The sequence below is a fragment of the Accipiter gentilis genome, chromosome 1, assembly GCF_929443795.1.
Source record: "Accipiter gentilis chromosome 1, bAccGen1.1, whole genome shotgun sequence".
NCBI classification, from domain to species: Eukaryota; Metazoa; Chordata; class Aves; order Accipitriformes; family Accipitridae; genus Astur; species Astur gentilis.
The window spans coordinates 20,897,419-20,914,514 of record NC_064880.1 but is presented as its reverse complement, the minus strand read 5'-3'; the positions used below and the strand labels follow the sequence as shown (position 1 = coordinate 20,914,514).

The window sequence follows — 17,096 nt, the reverse complement described above, 5'->3', positions numbered from 1 at the left end:
CTGGTGAACACACCGCGGACACTTTGTGGCATAATACAGCTAAATAGGAAGCATGATTTCTTTTTAATTTTTACTTGGATTTAAGCAGAGGTGAGCATTTGTAAATAATAATTGTGATCATTCCATTTGTTATAATTAAACAATGAGGCATACCAGGAGTACGGTAATCATGAGATAATCATATCCCTCTTATAATTACCGTGTACAGGGTACATCCAAGTATCTCTAAGCCTCAGAGTGTGATTATCTTATGATAACTGCACCCGGTAGGTTGCCCAATTTTCAATATAAAATGGAATTATTTTTATTAAAGTGAGCGAGAGAGGGCAAAGCTGTATTTCAGGGGTAGAGGGAACAAAGCAGGTAGTTTGCAGAGCTGAGCGGGAGTTTGAGCCGAAGGAGGGGTGCATGGCGTGAGTAACTTCTGCACTCTTCAGCACGCTGGCTGAGCTTGCTGCGGTGCTGCTGCTCCCGCACGCTGGCCGCCGCGGGGAGAGCTTGGACCTTTGTGGAGCATCCCAGACGCAGCTCGCCGGGAACAGACACGTCTCTGCAGAAGGAGGGGTGGGTTTTGATCATAGGTCTCAGAAATAATTTCCCTCTGTCCAATCGGTTCTAATTATAGCTAAGTACTTAAATAGAGAGTTATACACACACAGGCAGACACTTCTGTGTATGCAAACAACTGTCTCTGTAGCAGCCAGGGTGTGTGTGTGCAGGAGGAGGGGAAAAGCGAGCCTGTTCGTTACAATTTGTCTGTAGCCATCCAATGGAAATGCATGAGCTGCTATTGCAGATGCGAGGAGCCGTTTGCCTTGTCCGTATTCCTTCCCTGGGAATGCCCCCACCTTGTTCTTGCAGGGGGACGCCTCTCTGGGGGCACTTATTGAACACTTTGCCCATTCAGATTACCTTTTCCCTCACCAGTTCAAGTCTCGTTTATGCTCCTTTGCCTTTTGTCTTTTTTAAAATCCACCCTCCCTCTCCCCTGGTAGCTGTAAAGGTGAAGAAGAGGGTCAGTGCCTCCCTCTCTGTTGTTTCCCCAGGGTTTTAATACTGGAAGGGGGCAGGGGGCACCCAAATGGATGCCGTGCCACCCTGCTTGTGTGACTAACGCTGCTGCTCTCTGTCCGTTCCCGTCAGTGTAACAACGACTACGTGCCCGTGTGCGGCTCCAACGGCGACACCTACCAGAACGAATGCTACTTGAAACAGGCTGCCTGCAAGCAGCAGAGTGAAATACTCCTGGTGTCCGAAGGATCGTGTGCCGCTGGTACGTATAACGCACTCCAGGCTGCCTGCGGACCTTGCCATGCCCCTGAATAAAATAACCTGTGGATGGCAAAAGCCATTTGAATCCCTGTGTTGAAGTCATTATGGGATAATTCTTTGCAATCTTAGGCATGAGAAATTGCTGCCATCCTTCCCTTTTAAGGAACTAACTTAGTATAGGCTCACAGTCTATGATACAGTATGCCCTTGACGCTGTTTTGAACAGTGCGGCACAGAAGTTGATTTCTTTTTTTAATGCGTATCTTGTGCTCCTGATCATCCTGTGTGCCGCGTACACTTCTGAGCTGTTACGACAAGTAACTGGAAGCAGATTAAACTAGCAGATGTCTGATAAATGGGCATCTGGATTACCACAAACCTCTCCATAATCTGGAGAGATAGAACTGGAGCATTATTGCCTGCAATCCAGTTTCTTAGGTTTTTCCTTATGCATGTAGGGCCAGATTTCCAGCTGGTATGATTCAACAGACCACTGGTTGTAATGACCCCTGCCAGTTTATACCAGCTGAAGATTTGGCCCAAAACACACTCAATGAACAAGTCTGTGCAACAGGGTTTTTTTCTGGACTTCTTGGAAGAATTCATTAAAAAGCATATGTGAAAACTGACTGGCATTTGAGACATCTTTACTTAACTCTGAGCATCGTGAGCTATTTGTATCTCTGCTTTTATGAAACAGCTAGAAAGGTGTACGAGCGAAATCAGTCAGGAAAACTGAGTTGCTTATGTGCAGGAGTTCTTGATGTTTTTCTTTTGTGCTCAGTATCTGTTAGAGGTGGGCAGTGAAGTTAACTTGAAAAGAGCAGGAGGAGTAAGTCTTTGTTCTTGACAGAGTTCTTTAAACTTAAAGCAGAATTTTCTTCTTGGCTGAGGATGGAGGAGTCAATAAAAAGTGCATTAGACAAACTTTTTGCAGTGCTGTAATTTTGTGTTTTGTACACCTGAGAGAAAATAAACTTCTTTCCCTGGAAATGTTGTTCTTCTCTGAAGCTGTTACCTGACAATTTTCAAGAGGAAAAAAACATATGCTGCAATTTTTTTGTCTATAAATTGGTATTAAACGGAGCTCAGGCTGACAAAGCCTATTGTGGCGTAGGATTTGTTCAACTTAGTAAATTCTCTCAGCACAGCAACTGGTCTTTTTTGGTTCAAACTTTTTGATTAAAGGGATAATTTTAGTGCATCGCTACATCTTTTCTTAAACTTGCTTGCCTACTGGCAATGGCTGTGTTGGAAGCATTTTCTCTGAAGCACATTGTGGATTTCAGAAAGAGAGAAGGGGGGGGGGGGGGGGTGGAGTACTTGATCGTTTGGGCTCTTTTTCCTCCCCCCCAGGGAGGAGGCTCAGTGGAAAAGGTAGCAGCCGTGTACCTCAGGTTTTCCCTGTGGGATGGAGCAGAGAGAGGGTACGCAGGACCCCCAGGAGAGACCGGGGCTGTTGAGATGTCTGGCAGTGAGCAGCCCTCCTGGCCATGACTGGCAGGGGTCTGGGCATCAAAGGGTAGGGGCAAGAGGAGGGAGACCTGGGGAGACCTGGCACACCTGGAAAAGCAGTGCTTCCCAGAGCCATGAGGGCACTGTAATGAAGACACCATTCTTTCCCCTTTCTTCAGAAGCTCGTTTGGGAAAGCACCAGGACAGAAGGTCAGGTCAGGAAAATGCAGGACATGGTCACGGGGAAAACACCATCATTTTCTGTTCTCTTTTCCAGCCCCCTTTTGCATCTGTCCTATGCAGTCTTGCTGCGTAAATCTAGTTTTCTAAGCCATTCTTGTGACAGGTTTATTTAAATAAAGGTTTTCCTTTTTTTAACTTTGAGCGATGATGGCATGTACAAGCCAGTTCAAATCCACCAGACCTTGCTGCCAGTAAATTAGATCTAACAGTTCACAGAGTAATTGGATCCCAAAGGAGCCTTTCCAAACTCTTTCTATTAATCTTGATGCTGGTAAATGGATAACCCCTCCACTAAGGGGGAGGATGGGATGACAACTTTCCTCCCTTCCCTGCAAAAGAAACTCCTCTTGTGGATTATTTTTGGTAACCCTAAAGGTGTGTGCATTTCTGTGCTTTGCCTGGCTTAGAAAGTTTTGAAATGAAGCTCCTGGCTTGGCAATTTTGTGATGTTGCACTTTCTAAATTTGTGAGTCTTGTCATTCCAGCCAACAAAACATCAAGCAGAGGAGAAATAAAGATAAAGCACTCAATTTTGAAACTCGGCAACAACCTCAAGAAAAATGGCATTTTAATCATTTATCTAAAGACTTGGAATAATAATAATTTCAATGGTTTATTCCAACTAGTTATGATCTGATGAGATGTCACTGTTTTGTAAAGATAATGATGTGAATTTCTAATTGGTCAGGCCTCAAACAAATGGGTTTAAAAAATTCTCTTTGATGGTGAGGGTTTAGTAGTGCGCAAATGAAGTAACTTTGCACAACTGTTGGGAACAAAGGTTTATCGGTCTCAGTACAACAAAACGAGGCAGAGGCTTATGAGGATGTTACAGCACTCCAGGGCTTATGTTATTTTAGTCTGATATAGAGACTTTAAAGAAAGAGTTGAGACATGAGAAAGATGGCTTGAGTGAAATATGTTCAGATTAGATCTCTATAATTTACACAGGGATGACATCAAATGTAAAGTACGCTAATATACTTAAGAGTCTTGCTTTGCATGTTTACAGGACATACTGTAGCATATGAATACGAATTTCTTTCTATTCTTTTCTCAGATGCTGGCTCAGGATCTGGGGATGGAGGTAAGAGCCATCTTTTAGTATCTCTGTGCTTATGTGTACACACATTGTCTTTCACAGTTTCAGATTGAAAGTGGATGTGCTTTGCAGTTTAGCTGTTACACTACATATTGTCTTTCGTTTAGCTTTTTCTCTGGAAAAAGTGACATTTTGCATTTTAGTCGAGCTGGAACCTAATAATGACATGCTGTTTTCTAGGGAAATTCAGAAAGCTGTGTAACTTCTAATAGGACTTGGAATTATTCATAGGTTGTGCTAGGAGCTCTATCTCCATCTACTGTTACAGTTGCACTCATTTGTTTTATGTTTAGAGTAATATTTCTTTTGTTTTTAAAACATGAGCCAAACCCTTGACTCCTCCTCACTGGAGGATTCAGGCCAAATATTTTGTGTTAACAGAGAGCATTCTTTCAAAGATACGAAGAAATATCACAGGGAAAGAACAATGTGGTTTTTTAAGAACAGCAGCAGCAAAAATGAATGTGGAAATACTCCAAACCCTTTGCTGCATAACAGGGGATACTGTAAAATGTAGGCAAACTTCCATTTAAGTTGGGTGTTGTTTTTTTATTTCTTAGGTGCAGTCATTTATGGAGTTGCTTTTTTTTAACACTGGTCGTAGGGTTTGTGACCAATCCTTCTTGGTAGTAGAAATGTTGGGTCTGGGTAGAGCCCTGCCTCAGGGCAGGGAACATGACTTTTGGGAGTTACTTGCATGGTGGGGCTGGTGGGTCAGGCTTCTCTGGGGGCTGGGAGGGCCAGGGCTAGTTTGGATGGCTGTGCAAGGTTGTCCTTAAGAGTTACCCCCGTTTCTGCCCAAGCCCCCTGAGTAAGCTCTAGGACCCCTGTGGCAGGGGAAGGGCAAAGTCGGCATCAGGCTGGGATGCTGCTGAGGTCCCCCAGCTGGGACAGCCACCAGGAGCTGAGCCAGCTTTCTGCATAAGATGCAGACAGCAGGTCTGGGGTCTTACCCAGTTTTATGGCTGGTCCTGGCTGGATTCAGGTTTTTCAAATACAGTCCTGTCATTTGGCAAGATGTCACCTAGTCCTTGTGTGGTTTTGGTAACCAGTACATTAGAGAGCACAATGTGTAGGTAAAGTATTATTTTTACCTATGAAGTGGTCAACAACATGAGCATGAAGCACTTGCAAGGAACCTGATTTTCCAATATGGGACTCAGGCTGCTCTCTGGAAATCAGGACACTTTGACACGCTTCAAATCTGGCTCCCCAGAAACCGCAACCTAAAATATTGCTATTAATTTGCAAAAGTTTTGTCCAGCTATTCCTATTTTACTCTAGTGTCCTTTTAAATTGTCTTTTTAAACTGTTACATGAAAGAAATTCCTAATTCAGTGCTTAACAGAAACCCACGATTTAATTTATATTTATGATAAGGTTTTCATGCATATGGTCAATAAATTGGTTTTCAGGTGAAGTTGCACAAAATTCATCATGTATGTACCAAGGAAAACAGATAAAATTTCCAGTTTGTTTTATAACTGGGGAGGGAGGGGGGGAACTTGACTGCTTTCTAAAAGTAATGAATACTCAAAAAAGCATAGGAATTTAAAAGCATGATTTCTAAACAGTTTCATTTTAAAAGCTAAGGTTGAGAAAACACAAGCAGAACAGGACCTTGGGGACTGACTGGGCAGATAGAAAGGAAGCAGATTTGTGAAGGAGACAGAACCAAGCTGGTGCATGTGTTTAAAGGTCTACAAAACTGCCTTGTATTATCCAAGATTTAGTAGGCAGCTATGGCTGTTCTTAAAGTAAAAAAAGTATATTTATGTGCCCTAAGAAGCTAAATCCAGCCAAGTAAATGTTGTCACTGCATCACTCTTTACTAGACACGGTCTTGTTGTAAAAGCTGTAATAAATTTTGGATGTCATCACAGTAAGCCTTGTAAAATCCACTCCAACAGTCATGAGTGGGATGTTTTCATATGAGAAGCCTGAGGTCTTAGGCAATCTTGTGTGTTTTCTGTTTTTATGAAAGTTTTCCTTTCTTGCGCTTCTTCAGGAAGTCTTGGTTAACAAACTGCTAACCAACGCAGCATCATTTTTTGCAAAGCTACAGCCATAGGGAGCCTCGCAGCTGGCCATACCTCTGCCTAAATCAGCAGAATGGGGCTGTGCTGGATGCTGCAGGTGTCGGAGGTGCTGGGTACATACACAGTGAGGTACCTGCAGTATCTCAGGTGCTGGGAGCCCTTAGGAACAGCCATTCTCTTGCTGATTTGCCCAGTGTCGTGCTGCTGTCAGAGCGCCAGCAGGACACGGCCTAGCACAACGCTTCGGTATTGCTGTTTGCTCTATGTTGCGTCTACATTTGTTGTGTTTTTCAGAGCTGGCAGGCTTTCTGGCAAGGTTCAGGTTTGTGTGGCTGTTGCGGTCTGTCTTTGGGAGGTTCCTTGCAGCCAGGCAGACTGAGGCTGGGAGCCCTGGGGGATTGCTGTGGGCACGGGCAGGCTGAGCAATGCCTCCTGGGCATGGATTAGGAGGCTCTGGTTAAAAAGACAAAGAGGGGATGGACTTTGACTTGAAGGCACCTGTAAGTGCTGATCCTTCAGTCTGAATTGCTGAGGACCATCCATAGCAGCAGGAATCTCTGCCTCTCAGCACTTGTAGGTGGAAAAGGATGTTGCTTCTTACCGCAGCCCCTCCATATTACTCTCATGGGTTCCCGTAGTGTTTCTGTATATCACTCCGCGAGCTGTGAGACAAGGGAACCAGCTTTTCAACAGAGTTGTATCTTGTGGTTGGATTTCTTTGATCTGATAAGGTACACATCGACTAGGAAATTAACTCAAATTGTGAACTACTAGAGGACACCGTGTTTTTCCAGTTCTTGGAACATGGCAAGTTTCTTGCTTTGAGGTGGTTTCCCCAAGACCAACACCAGTTCAGCTCTCGGTACTGCTTCTCCCTCAATGGAGCTCTTGTCACATGAAATTATAATTGGTTAAGGGTTCAGAAATTGCTGGGAAGGGGTTGGTGCAATGGGCAGACATACACAAACGCACCACGTGGTCACACGAGCCTCATTTCCTCCGGAAACTGGACAGAGCAGGAACGAGGAACAATATAACCAGAGGCCATGTTTTGCCTGTCACATTTCCCTTCCGTGCATTCCTACCTGGGTTTGCAGAGAGGTCTTCTCACTTCATTATTTAGGAATTGGGGTTTTCTGCTTTCCTGCCAGAGATGCTGGGATCAGAGAGGTCCCAGCTTCTTAGCACATTAATGATCTTGAGGGCTTTCCAGAGGTGATTTAATCCTTCTTCATGCAGCAATAGGCTAGCAAAGTCCCCTTATTTGTAAAGTGATGGGGGAATCTTAATCTCATTTGATTACTGAGCCTTCAGCGTGCACTTTTGGGGATATCCAGTAAATGGGTAAGAACAGTAGGTGTTCAAGTTTCTTACAGCAGAAGACATTTTTCCCTGTAAGTGAAGACTAAAAATGCAGAATCAAGAGCAGTTTCTGTGTTTTGATTGCAGAAGCTGGGAGTATGGTGTGGAATTATTTAAAAACCCATATCACGGAAAGATGCTAATCAATGGCAGAAAGAATGAATGTGAAAGAGTTTATACAGAGAGTAATTTAAAGAGATTCCATTCATTTTCATCTATGCCGTTCTCTAGACAACTGGGTTTTTTTAGAACCCAATGATTCATGTTTTGGTCTTAAGCAGCTTCATAATGAATTCTTGCTCGTTTCCTAGCTTCCTTCAAACAGCGACAAACTCAAGATGCAGTATTTCATTATAGCTCTTAATGTGATAAGAACATCTCTCCTTGGTTTCTTTTTTTTCATTGAACACTTCTTTTCCCTCCCTGCATTATCTGTATTCTTAGCTCTGTTGATTGGCTTGCATTCATAGTCCGATGTATTTACTATGAGTGACTATTGCACTAGGTGTTTCTGTGATCCCCAGCATGGCAGTGCATAAGCACCTATGTTGAATTAGTTTCAGAGCCTCATTCAATTTCCATTCAAGTCCTACTGGCTTCAGTGGGAATTGTATGAGGCCCCTGGGTACACAGATCTTATCCTAGTTTGATTTTTATGTTAATGCTTTATGATCTAGATTAGAGCAGAATGAAAAAAACCAAGTCATAATTCAACAATATCATCGTCACCATTTATTTTACAGTAGCATCTAGAGGTGCTAATTGTAAGATTAGGACTCCAGTGTGGTACACCCTAATACTGTGAGGCACTTCTTCACAGTGAGGGAGAGACTAAAATCCGTGAAGCAGAGTCTGGATATCCAAGTTGGACAAAGGCTGGAAGTTGCATCATGCTTCAGTGGCTGAACTGGGAATGACATATGCCACTTCAGAGCCAAACCAGTGCTGTGTCTTTTGAACCACGCTGTTCGTCGCAGACCCATATGTAATCCAGAAAGAACAGGAGATTGTTCTTGAAGTTATTCCTAATTTTTTAGACAAACCTGGAAATCAACAACCTTACAAGCCATCTTCTTTTCCCCCCTCTGTCTCCCTCGCTTTGTGTGTGTGTAAGGATGAGAGTGGCATTTTTGTTTGTTTGTTCATTCTTTCGATTTATCCCTTTAGTCTTATCCAGAAAAATTGGAGTCCTGCAGCTTTTTGTAGGTGCCAACATGTAGATTTAATGATAGATTTGGAATTCTGGTCTGCCTTTCCTGTTGGCTTGGATGTGTGAGTAAATACATGCATATTATAAATCTGCATGGAGCAGCAGTCATCTTGAAACACTAACCCAGAGAAAATAGGGAAGAAAAAATTAAAGCTTGGAAACCTAAATTATTTTTTAAGGCAAACTGTAATGCAGCATGTGTATCTTTTTTTCTTTAATGAAAGACAAATGGCTACTTTGACCCAATTGCATTTATACTTGTCTCCATGCTGGTTTTGTATGACTAACTTGCATTCAGCAGCTCTGCTGCTTTTCCACCTATTTCCCTTTCTGCTTTATTACAAGGTTGATTGATGGGCAGGACTATGCAGAACACAATGAATATTGCTGAAAACACTGTCCTAGCAATAACACTTAAACCAAAATACACCGTAAAACCTGGAGTGTATATTAGGTTGAATGAAGCAGTGTATAAAATGCAATGCTGATAAACACACACATACATGCATGTTCTCAATATGTGGGGAAAATTCTGGGAGTGTTCTAGTTTAACCTCTGAAAGAAAGGAAATTCATATTTTGAACTACAGATCCTGTCCTTTCTTTGCCTGTGTGTAACAAGTGATAAAGGCTTCTCTCATGTGAATTTAGAATATCTGCTGACCCTGCATGCTATCATCAACTGCAATAAGGCAATAGGAAAGCTTCTTCTACTCTAATTTAATTTGGGAGGTATAATTTAAAGCGGCATCAGAAGGTACAGAATCAACTATAAGCAACGTGCACTGACTGGGTAAATACCTCTGGAGGGAATGTTTAAATCTTAAATGATTGACCTGACTGTGGATGGTCAAATATACGTCTCCTTTGTTAAACAGGTTTTTACCTTGTTAACCTCAGCATGGCACTGAGCCCAAACCAATAAGCTCTTTGAAAGGCTTGGTTTATTAGCTCAGGCTCTTCACTGTCCTAACATGATTACATGACTTCTAGTTCAGGGCTGGTGCACTTCTGACCTATACAAGAGTTAGGTCAGGAAAAAGCAGTTAATGTCTCTTTGTGGCCTTTAAAAATTAGGAAAGGATGAAGTTCCTATGTTTTTGTTGACTACATGAGAAGCACTTGGGCATTCGCAAGTGCTGAACTTTTAGGACTCTGCAGCGGGCATTTTGTGCTGGGTAGGATGCTTTAGAGGTTTTGGAAATCCTAGGAAGTTATGGAAATGACGGGAATACCAGCTTTTGGGTTCCTCTCAGGCTCTCATTTGAGCTAAGGACTGAGCTAATTGACACTGCCTGGCTGAGGTGTTCCAGCAAATCCCCACAGCTCCTGTGAACTTGAAGCTCTCCAGGGTTATATATAAAGTACCAGTCTGGGAGATGATGGTTGTGGATTTAGTTGCCTGGGTTCTGCCTATATTTTGCTTGCTGTTTCTGCTGCTTCTGAAGTTAGAATGCAAAAATCCAATGAAAAGCGATGTGTTTTATCCCTGTGCTTGCTTTTTTATTAATGGGCCAAAGTGCCTGCTGTGTCCTTGGTGTGAATGCACAGGTCCCACCAAGAAGACCATCAACGCTGAGAAATACCATGGGAAAGACTTGACCGATAGTGAATGATTTGTGGCCCATTTTCAGCCATTCATGCAAAACCGAAGAAAATGAATAGAAGATGCCATAAAGATCCAGACTTTGTAGGCAAGAAGTAGGAATGTCGTCCATTCATAGCTTCTTTCCCAAATTATGCAGTCCTGTATGGTTTTTAGCACTTCTTTTAAGTAGTTCAGAGATACACAAGTAGACAGTAAATGGAAGATGCTCACCTACATCAAAAAATACTGAGGATGCTCTGGTTTTGCTTTAAAAGTCAAAATTGCCTGCCCACATCGAAACAGAGCAAAAAAATCCAAAATATGCTGTCTAATCATGTGCCATCTGTAAATCCACAAATAACTAAGTCATCAAACCAGCAAACAAATCCTATGATACTCCAGCAAACAGATTAAAAAGGAGGCATCCAATCACAAATATTCATTTATTGGTCTGTTATTGTAAACACAGCAAGAGAGAGATGTAGTGGACTAGATTTGTCTGCTACATCTCTGTAAACCTGGATTAATTTTCCCTGTGACAACTGTGGAGTCACTGGAGATTAGCTGTGATGACAGTGAGAGGCGAATCTAGCCCACCATTTTGCTTTCCTATGCAGGGAGTTCTTCCACAGGGAAGAAAAATGCTTCTCAAGCTTTCAAATAGCTCTATCATGCTTACTACCAACAACTTACTTCATGGGATAAGAGCATGTGTTCGAGCACATGCTTAATTTTTATCATATGCTTCAGTTCCATTGACTTTAAAGTTTTCTTCTGAATGGGGATGTCTTGCACAAGTGGGGCCTGAGGCAGCCTTGAGTGACCAGAACTTCTTCAGATCCTTGTGCATCTCTTGGTTATACATTCTGTGGTTTAGTGATTGAAGAAGCTGTTTTACTATGCACTTGCTTCAAACTGGCTTTGGCCTGACATAGGATTTTCTTAGATGCTCTCAGGAGATCTTAAAAAGAAAAATGGGATGAAAACTGCCAAGTCTCTCTCAAGGTTCATGTACTCACTTTTCTTCAACTCTTACATTTCAGACCTCAGCTGCATTTGCCAAATTAATATATTCTGCATTGGATGTTTAAATTCCCTTTTGTTTAAGAGGCTTTCTCTCCTGTCAGAGATTGGGAAATAAAACCAGAAATTTTGCTTGCCATCTTTGAAGTCAGTGGGAGTTTATCTTCAGGAAGGGCTTGACTGATTCCCTGACACTTAGCAAACTGGAGAGTGCCACCTACTTTATGTAACTGCACATACAGGGGAAGTTTAAAGAGTGTGGTGCAAGCCCAAGAATCTGGAACAATTCATAATCAAATCCAGACAAGTTAAAATTTTATGGTACAGCACTACCAGTTCTTAAGATGTTGCAACAAGTCTTTCAGCCCAGGTTTTTGAGTAGTATAATAGAAGATGTTTAGTTTTTCATTTAAAACAAATACATACAATGTTTTTAATCCTCATTGCTCAGAAGAATACTTTAATAGAAGCCCCAAATTCTCAACAATAGGGAGAACTCCAAATTGCATTTTGAAAATATCATGATTCGGGGAAGAAGAGGTCAAAACTCCTCCATGATATTTCACATGGTTTTTTTAATGCCTTGGACTTCTTGATCTCATTTGTTCTAGCTGCATGGGAGTTAGATAATGATGGTGCCTATTTAAATCCATTTAAAAAGCAGCTACTGAAGCAGCACCCTTTTTACTTCAGCAGTCCCAAGTATCTTGCAGGCAGGAATTTAAAGAGAGCTCGTTAAGGGACTTTAATGTTAGTTTTCGATAAGTCTGAGAATATGGGAAGGTGCTAAAGGTCTGAGAGAATGTAGGTTGTGGGTATTAAAAATGGTAGGGGGGGAAATTCAGATATTTATAGGCTTGTCAATCTGACATTGATTGAGGTAAAGCAGGACAGGAAGACCCAGACCTGCTTAATAAAGAAATAAATGAGAACTAATGCTGAGCAATATGGGCTGATGTAATAGATTTTGTCAACTAATTGAAATGTTATTTATGAAGTTACAAGTTTGCTTGATAAAGACAACAATATTGATTTAGTGTACGTGGATGTCAGTGAAATATTTGGCATGCCACTACATGACACTGTGATTAAGGAACAAGAATCATGCAAAATTAGCATGGTACTCAATTAGTGGAGTAAAAAAATGCCTTTCACAATGTAATCATAAGTGGATTTATCATTATTAGATGGACAGCACAGGGATCAGCCTCATGCTATTTATTTATTTGTTTGTTTTACCAGTGACCTAGGTGGGCACATACTTTCCTCATTGATCAAGTTCTCAGCAGATATAACTGGGGAAGTAAGAAATGAACAGTTCACTGACGCAACCCAATCCGATTTACTGGGTATACTGGTGCAAGAGCAGGCCTTCTGATGTAGCCAAACATAAAGCCACAATCATAAAACAAAGACAGGAAACCAGAGGAGTGAGGTGGGGAAACGCTCCTGGAAACGGTGATGCTACGAAGAAAGCTGGAGCCTTGGTTGTGAGAGTCCTCTGCGAACACAACGGGCCAAAGGGCCGCCGTTATCCCAGTATATTTAAGCAGCAGACTCTTGAGCAGGGGTAAGGATGTCAAATTACCTCCACCTTTACCAGAGGTGGTGCCTGCAGCTGCAAAGGTAATGAGAAGCAGGGGAGAAGGCTGTGCACAGCCGAGGGCGGTGGCTGGCAAGCAAGCTCTGCCGTGTAAGATTTGATGCCCTTAGCTTTGTCAAGGGCAAGGAAAGGGGTGCGTAGGTCACGATCAGTAAGTACCGGTGTGGGGAACACAACTGAGCAGCAGGGCTCTTTATGCTGACAGACAAAGGTCTAATGAGATGCCAGGCTGGCAATTAAAGCTAGACAAACTCAGAGTAAAGTTTAGACGCATGTTTGTAAATGAAGGCAATAGCACGTAGAAGTGATTAGAAGTTAGGTAGGATTCTGTGTCACCTGAGGTTTTGACACTTGTTTGAGCAGAGCAATCTAGGCATCCAAGGATGAATTTGAAAGTCCAGGGCCTCTGTCGCATGGGAGGTCACAACAGATGCTCAGTGAGCCCTTAATTCTAGGCTGAGTTTAGCCTATTTTGTTCAGCAAGATTTCTGTGTTAAGCAATATGGAAAGGGATAGATTGTGTGGATGTATTTGTTCATTTCAAAATCCACACAAGTGTTTTTCTCTCTGCTCTATCCCGTCTCATTGTGTACCTTTACATATGCAGGTAACGGAAGAGATGGGGGCTTTAGTACCAAGTGGAAAACCTCATGCGTAATGCTCTGCTAATTGCTCTGTATTTAAAAATAGGCCACACTACACTGCATTTCATCCTAAGACTTCTTTATGTTGTCTGGCACTGGGTAACTTCAGCAGGTCCCCATCTCATCTGAGACATGACGGGCCCCTTTAGGATTTTCTCTGTCCTGCAGTGCTGCTCTGATTCCCAGTGTAATTACTGGTCTACCCCGAGCTGGTACTTGGAGGGAGTTCTGAAGAGGAGGAGGATCACCAGCTATCTCTGGAGGATCTGTCCAGGATCCTTCTCTTTCCCATCTCTCCTGGTGTAAGGGGGAGAAAGCAGAGGGGAGGATCACACCCAAAGAGCTCTAAAGTTGGAACCCTTATTGATCATGATTAAATATAATTTGATTTTTATCTGTTACTAGAAACAGCCTCCCTGGTTTTATTAGTGTGTGTCATGGGTTTGTGAGGTGAGAGAGAAGGTACTGGAGTAGGCTGTAATTGCTTTGGCTCATACATGTTGTCCACTGGTTTCAGATAGAGAGGCATCTTCATCTTTGCTATAGTAGAGCCTTGATAAACAAAGAACTTATTCTTTTGTACAGTGTCTGAGATTGTCATCAAAAGAGGAGGGAACCAGTTATATGAATCACGAGGCCAGTGCAGGACAAGTCTATGCGGTAACTCATTCAGACAAATGTTGAAGTAAATTGATGGACTCAGGTTTGTTTAGATTAGTGGCCTTTTGAAAAATGAGTTGTCCCGTGTGTACAATTTTTCAATCTGTTTACATCTAATTAGCTGTTCAGATTGGCTAAAATTAAGCATTGTCACTTATAATGTATTCAGAGGTGAAGATATAAAATAGGCTCTTTCATAATCTCTTCAGCAAGTGGCTTGGAGCACTGGCATAGCATGAACTGAGGGCGTATGGAAGATCAATCTGTAACATGGAATCAAATATAAGCAAGCTGCAACCTCACAATGTAGTGAATAGTCTATAGCATCTCTCTTGTACTGATTCAAAGAAGGAGCAAGTTTTTCCATCATCCTCTCCCACAACTCCTTTTCGGTAGATTTGCCTGTCTGTCTGGGGCATGGCGTTGGGGTGGCTGCCCTCGTACACTGGCATCTTTACCTGTTTCGCTACTGATTCCTGTGCGCTAGATAGTCCTCCTTGGAGACAAGTCATTTGAACAGCTTGAATTCTAAAAACTGACTGCTGCAATGTCAGGTTTCTAATTCTGCAGCTCAGCTGACAGCTCTGGAAAGTCCCTATCAAAGGCAGAAAATACAACACTCTTCAGCAGACTTTGTTCTGCCACCATACGGCCCCAATTCTATTTTACTGCTCCAAAGCCTACAGGCTTTTTCACATGTTTCTGACCGCAAATTCTGCTATTAGTATGTAAGCTTCTCAGCAATTAAGCTGTGCTTATTGCTGCATCAGTGCTTTTAGACTGTGACCAGCAAGCAGCACCCTCTGTGCAGCAGCAGCAATTTAGTTCTCATGCTTAGTCATGAATACATGTCGAAGGAGATTTTGGCATAGGTTTTCTCAAATATTTTTAAAAGTTTTTGCTAGTCTTTTCTTTCTTCCTTGGCTCTCTGAAGGCTTTTGCTAGCAATGTGCAGAGCACTCCCCTGCCTTTGTGTAACAATCCCCAAGCCTTACGGGATTTGAGCATTTGCCAAACTGTGAGCTTTCCCATGGTGAGTATAAGGTGCTGTCACCTGGCCCCTGCCTCCAGCTCCCTAGTGCGTGGCACGGCAGTGCTCTCCCCTCGCAGCTGGCTGCTCAGCCCCGAAGCATGGGACATCATGAAGTATGGGCAGGTTGCCCTGCCCCATTTGTGTGAGGAGCTTCAGTGGGGCCGTGGCTCCCTTCCTTGGTGTCCCGTCTCTCTCCCTATGACCTGATGCACCAGGGTCGGTGGTGATGCACCTGAGTATCTGCTGGAAATGAAAGCTCAGCTCAGTGGCTCAGGACTTCAGGAGCAGGGTCCTGCCATTCGCTGGGGTGCTGCAGAAGCAGCAGGAGGGGACCTTTAAAAGCCAGCGGGAGGATTGCCCCGCGAAGCCTTTGCAGGCAGCACTGGAGAGGCTCAGCAGGTGACTTGGTGACAGCACAGGTGGCCTGGCCGAGCTGTCCGTGTGCGGGAATCGGGCTGGGACCTTCTACCTAGACAACAGCAGTGAAAAGGCCAGCTGACGCCTGCCCAGGCACCTTTGTCGTCACAACCCCTTCTGACCCAGCTCCCTCGGGTACTGCCCATAGCTGCTTTCTGACCCCTTACATTTCCCAAAAGGAGCTGAGGGCGCTCAGTGAGTTACGAGGTCAAACCGTGAGATCTCAGGTGCCGGGGCTGTGCCAAGCTTGGCTCCATCCTTGCTGTTGGAGCTTTTTCTGGTTTCCTCCTGGGGCTTCCCCTCTCCTGCCCTGGAGGTGGTGGCTGTCCCTTTGCTGTGGCTGGGCCAGGCAGGGTTCCCTTGTGCCAGCAGGGGAAGCTCGCATCTTGCCTGTGCTGTGGGTCCTGGAAAAATGCACTTGGGTATTTTCCTTTGATTTTTCATTTACCATTCACATGGTGTACTCTTATCAGGCTGTACCCTGTGGGGTGGAACAAATCTGGGGCCCTCGATCTCAACACTTCAGCATTCTCCTAAAGGTGAGGGTGGCAAATGCCTAAGCAGTGTCTATAGGCAGCAGCAATAACGGTTTTTGGTTTGGGTTGGGTTTTTGTTTGGGGTTTTTTTGTTGGGTTTTTTTTAGGGTGTTGTTTTTGGTTTTGTTTTCAAAAAGAGCATTTTACATGGAAAAGAACTCTTCTAACCGGCAGAGTAAATCTGTATCTGAACCCGTTAGTGTTACGGATTTGGGTTGGAAAGCCGCAGCATGCTGTAGCTCCTCTGCTATAAGGTACTCTTTTTCTGGATGTCTTTAGCTGGATGACAGGTGCTTTTGGGCTGAAATTTTCCTTATATTGTTCAGGAGGATTTTCTTGGATTCTTTTTTTATTTGAAAACAATACCATGAGCCATATTTGAACTGACAATAGTACATATGAAGTGAAAGGTTTTGTTTTTAAGACATTCATTCTTACTACTTGAAAAGAGCAGTTTTAACAGGCATGAGCTAGTGCTGGGTAGTCTTAAGCAGGATTTCTCTATGTTTTGTTTGTTCCTATCCATCTACCCTCTACCTGAGGTTTAAGTACTTCCTTTCCATCTCAACTCCTGTGCTACAGTATTTTTTGGTGTTGGTGGTTTAAGCCCAGACAGCAACTAGGCACCACGCAGCCACTTACTTCCCCCCCTCAGTGGGATGGGCAGGAGAATCAGAAAGAAAAAAGAAAAAAAAAGTAAAACTCGTGGGTTGAGATAAGAATGATTTAATAACTGAAGTAAAATAAAATGTAATCCTAACAATAATAATAAATATAATAATAACAGTAGTAATGAAAAGGAATATAATTTTTTTAAAAAAGTTAAAACGCAAGAAAAAGAGAAGTGATGCACAATGCAATTGCTCACCACCTGCTGACCAATGCCCAAGCAGTGATCCGCCCCTCCTGA

General features: G+C 43.0%; 1 protein-coding gene across 1 annotated transcript in view; it reads left to right on the top strand.

Annotated features, from left to right (window-relative positions):
* Positions 1–17,096, top strand: part of TMEFF2 (transmembrane protein with EGF like and two follistatin like domains 2) — a 132,528-nt gene that overhangs the window by 7,027 nt on the left and 108,405 nt on the right. The window contains exons 3-4 of the mRNA XM_049794186.1: positions 1,144–1,273; positions 4,031–4,057. Of these exons, the coding sequence (XP_049650143.1) occupies positions 1,144–1,273; positions 4,031–4,057 (157 nt within the window). The remainder of the gene's footprint in view (positions 1–1,143; positions 1,274–4,030; positions 4,058–17,096) is intronic.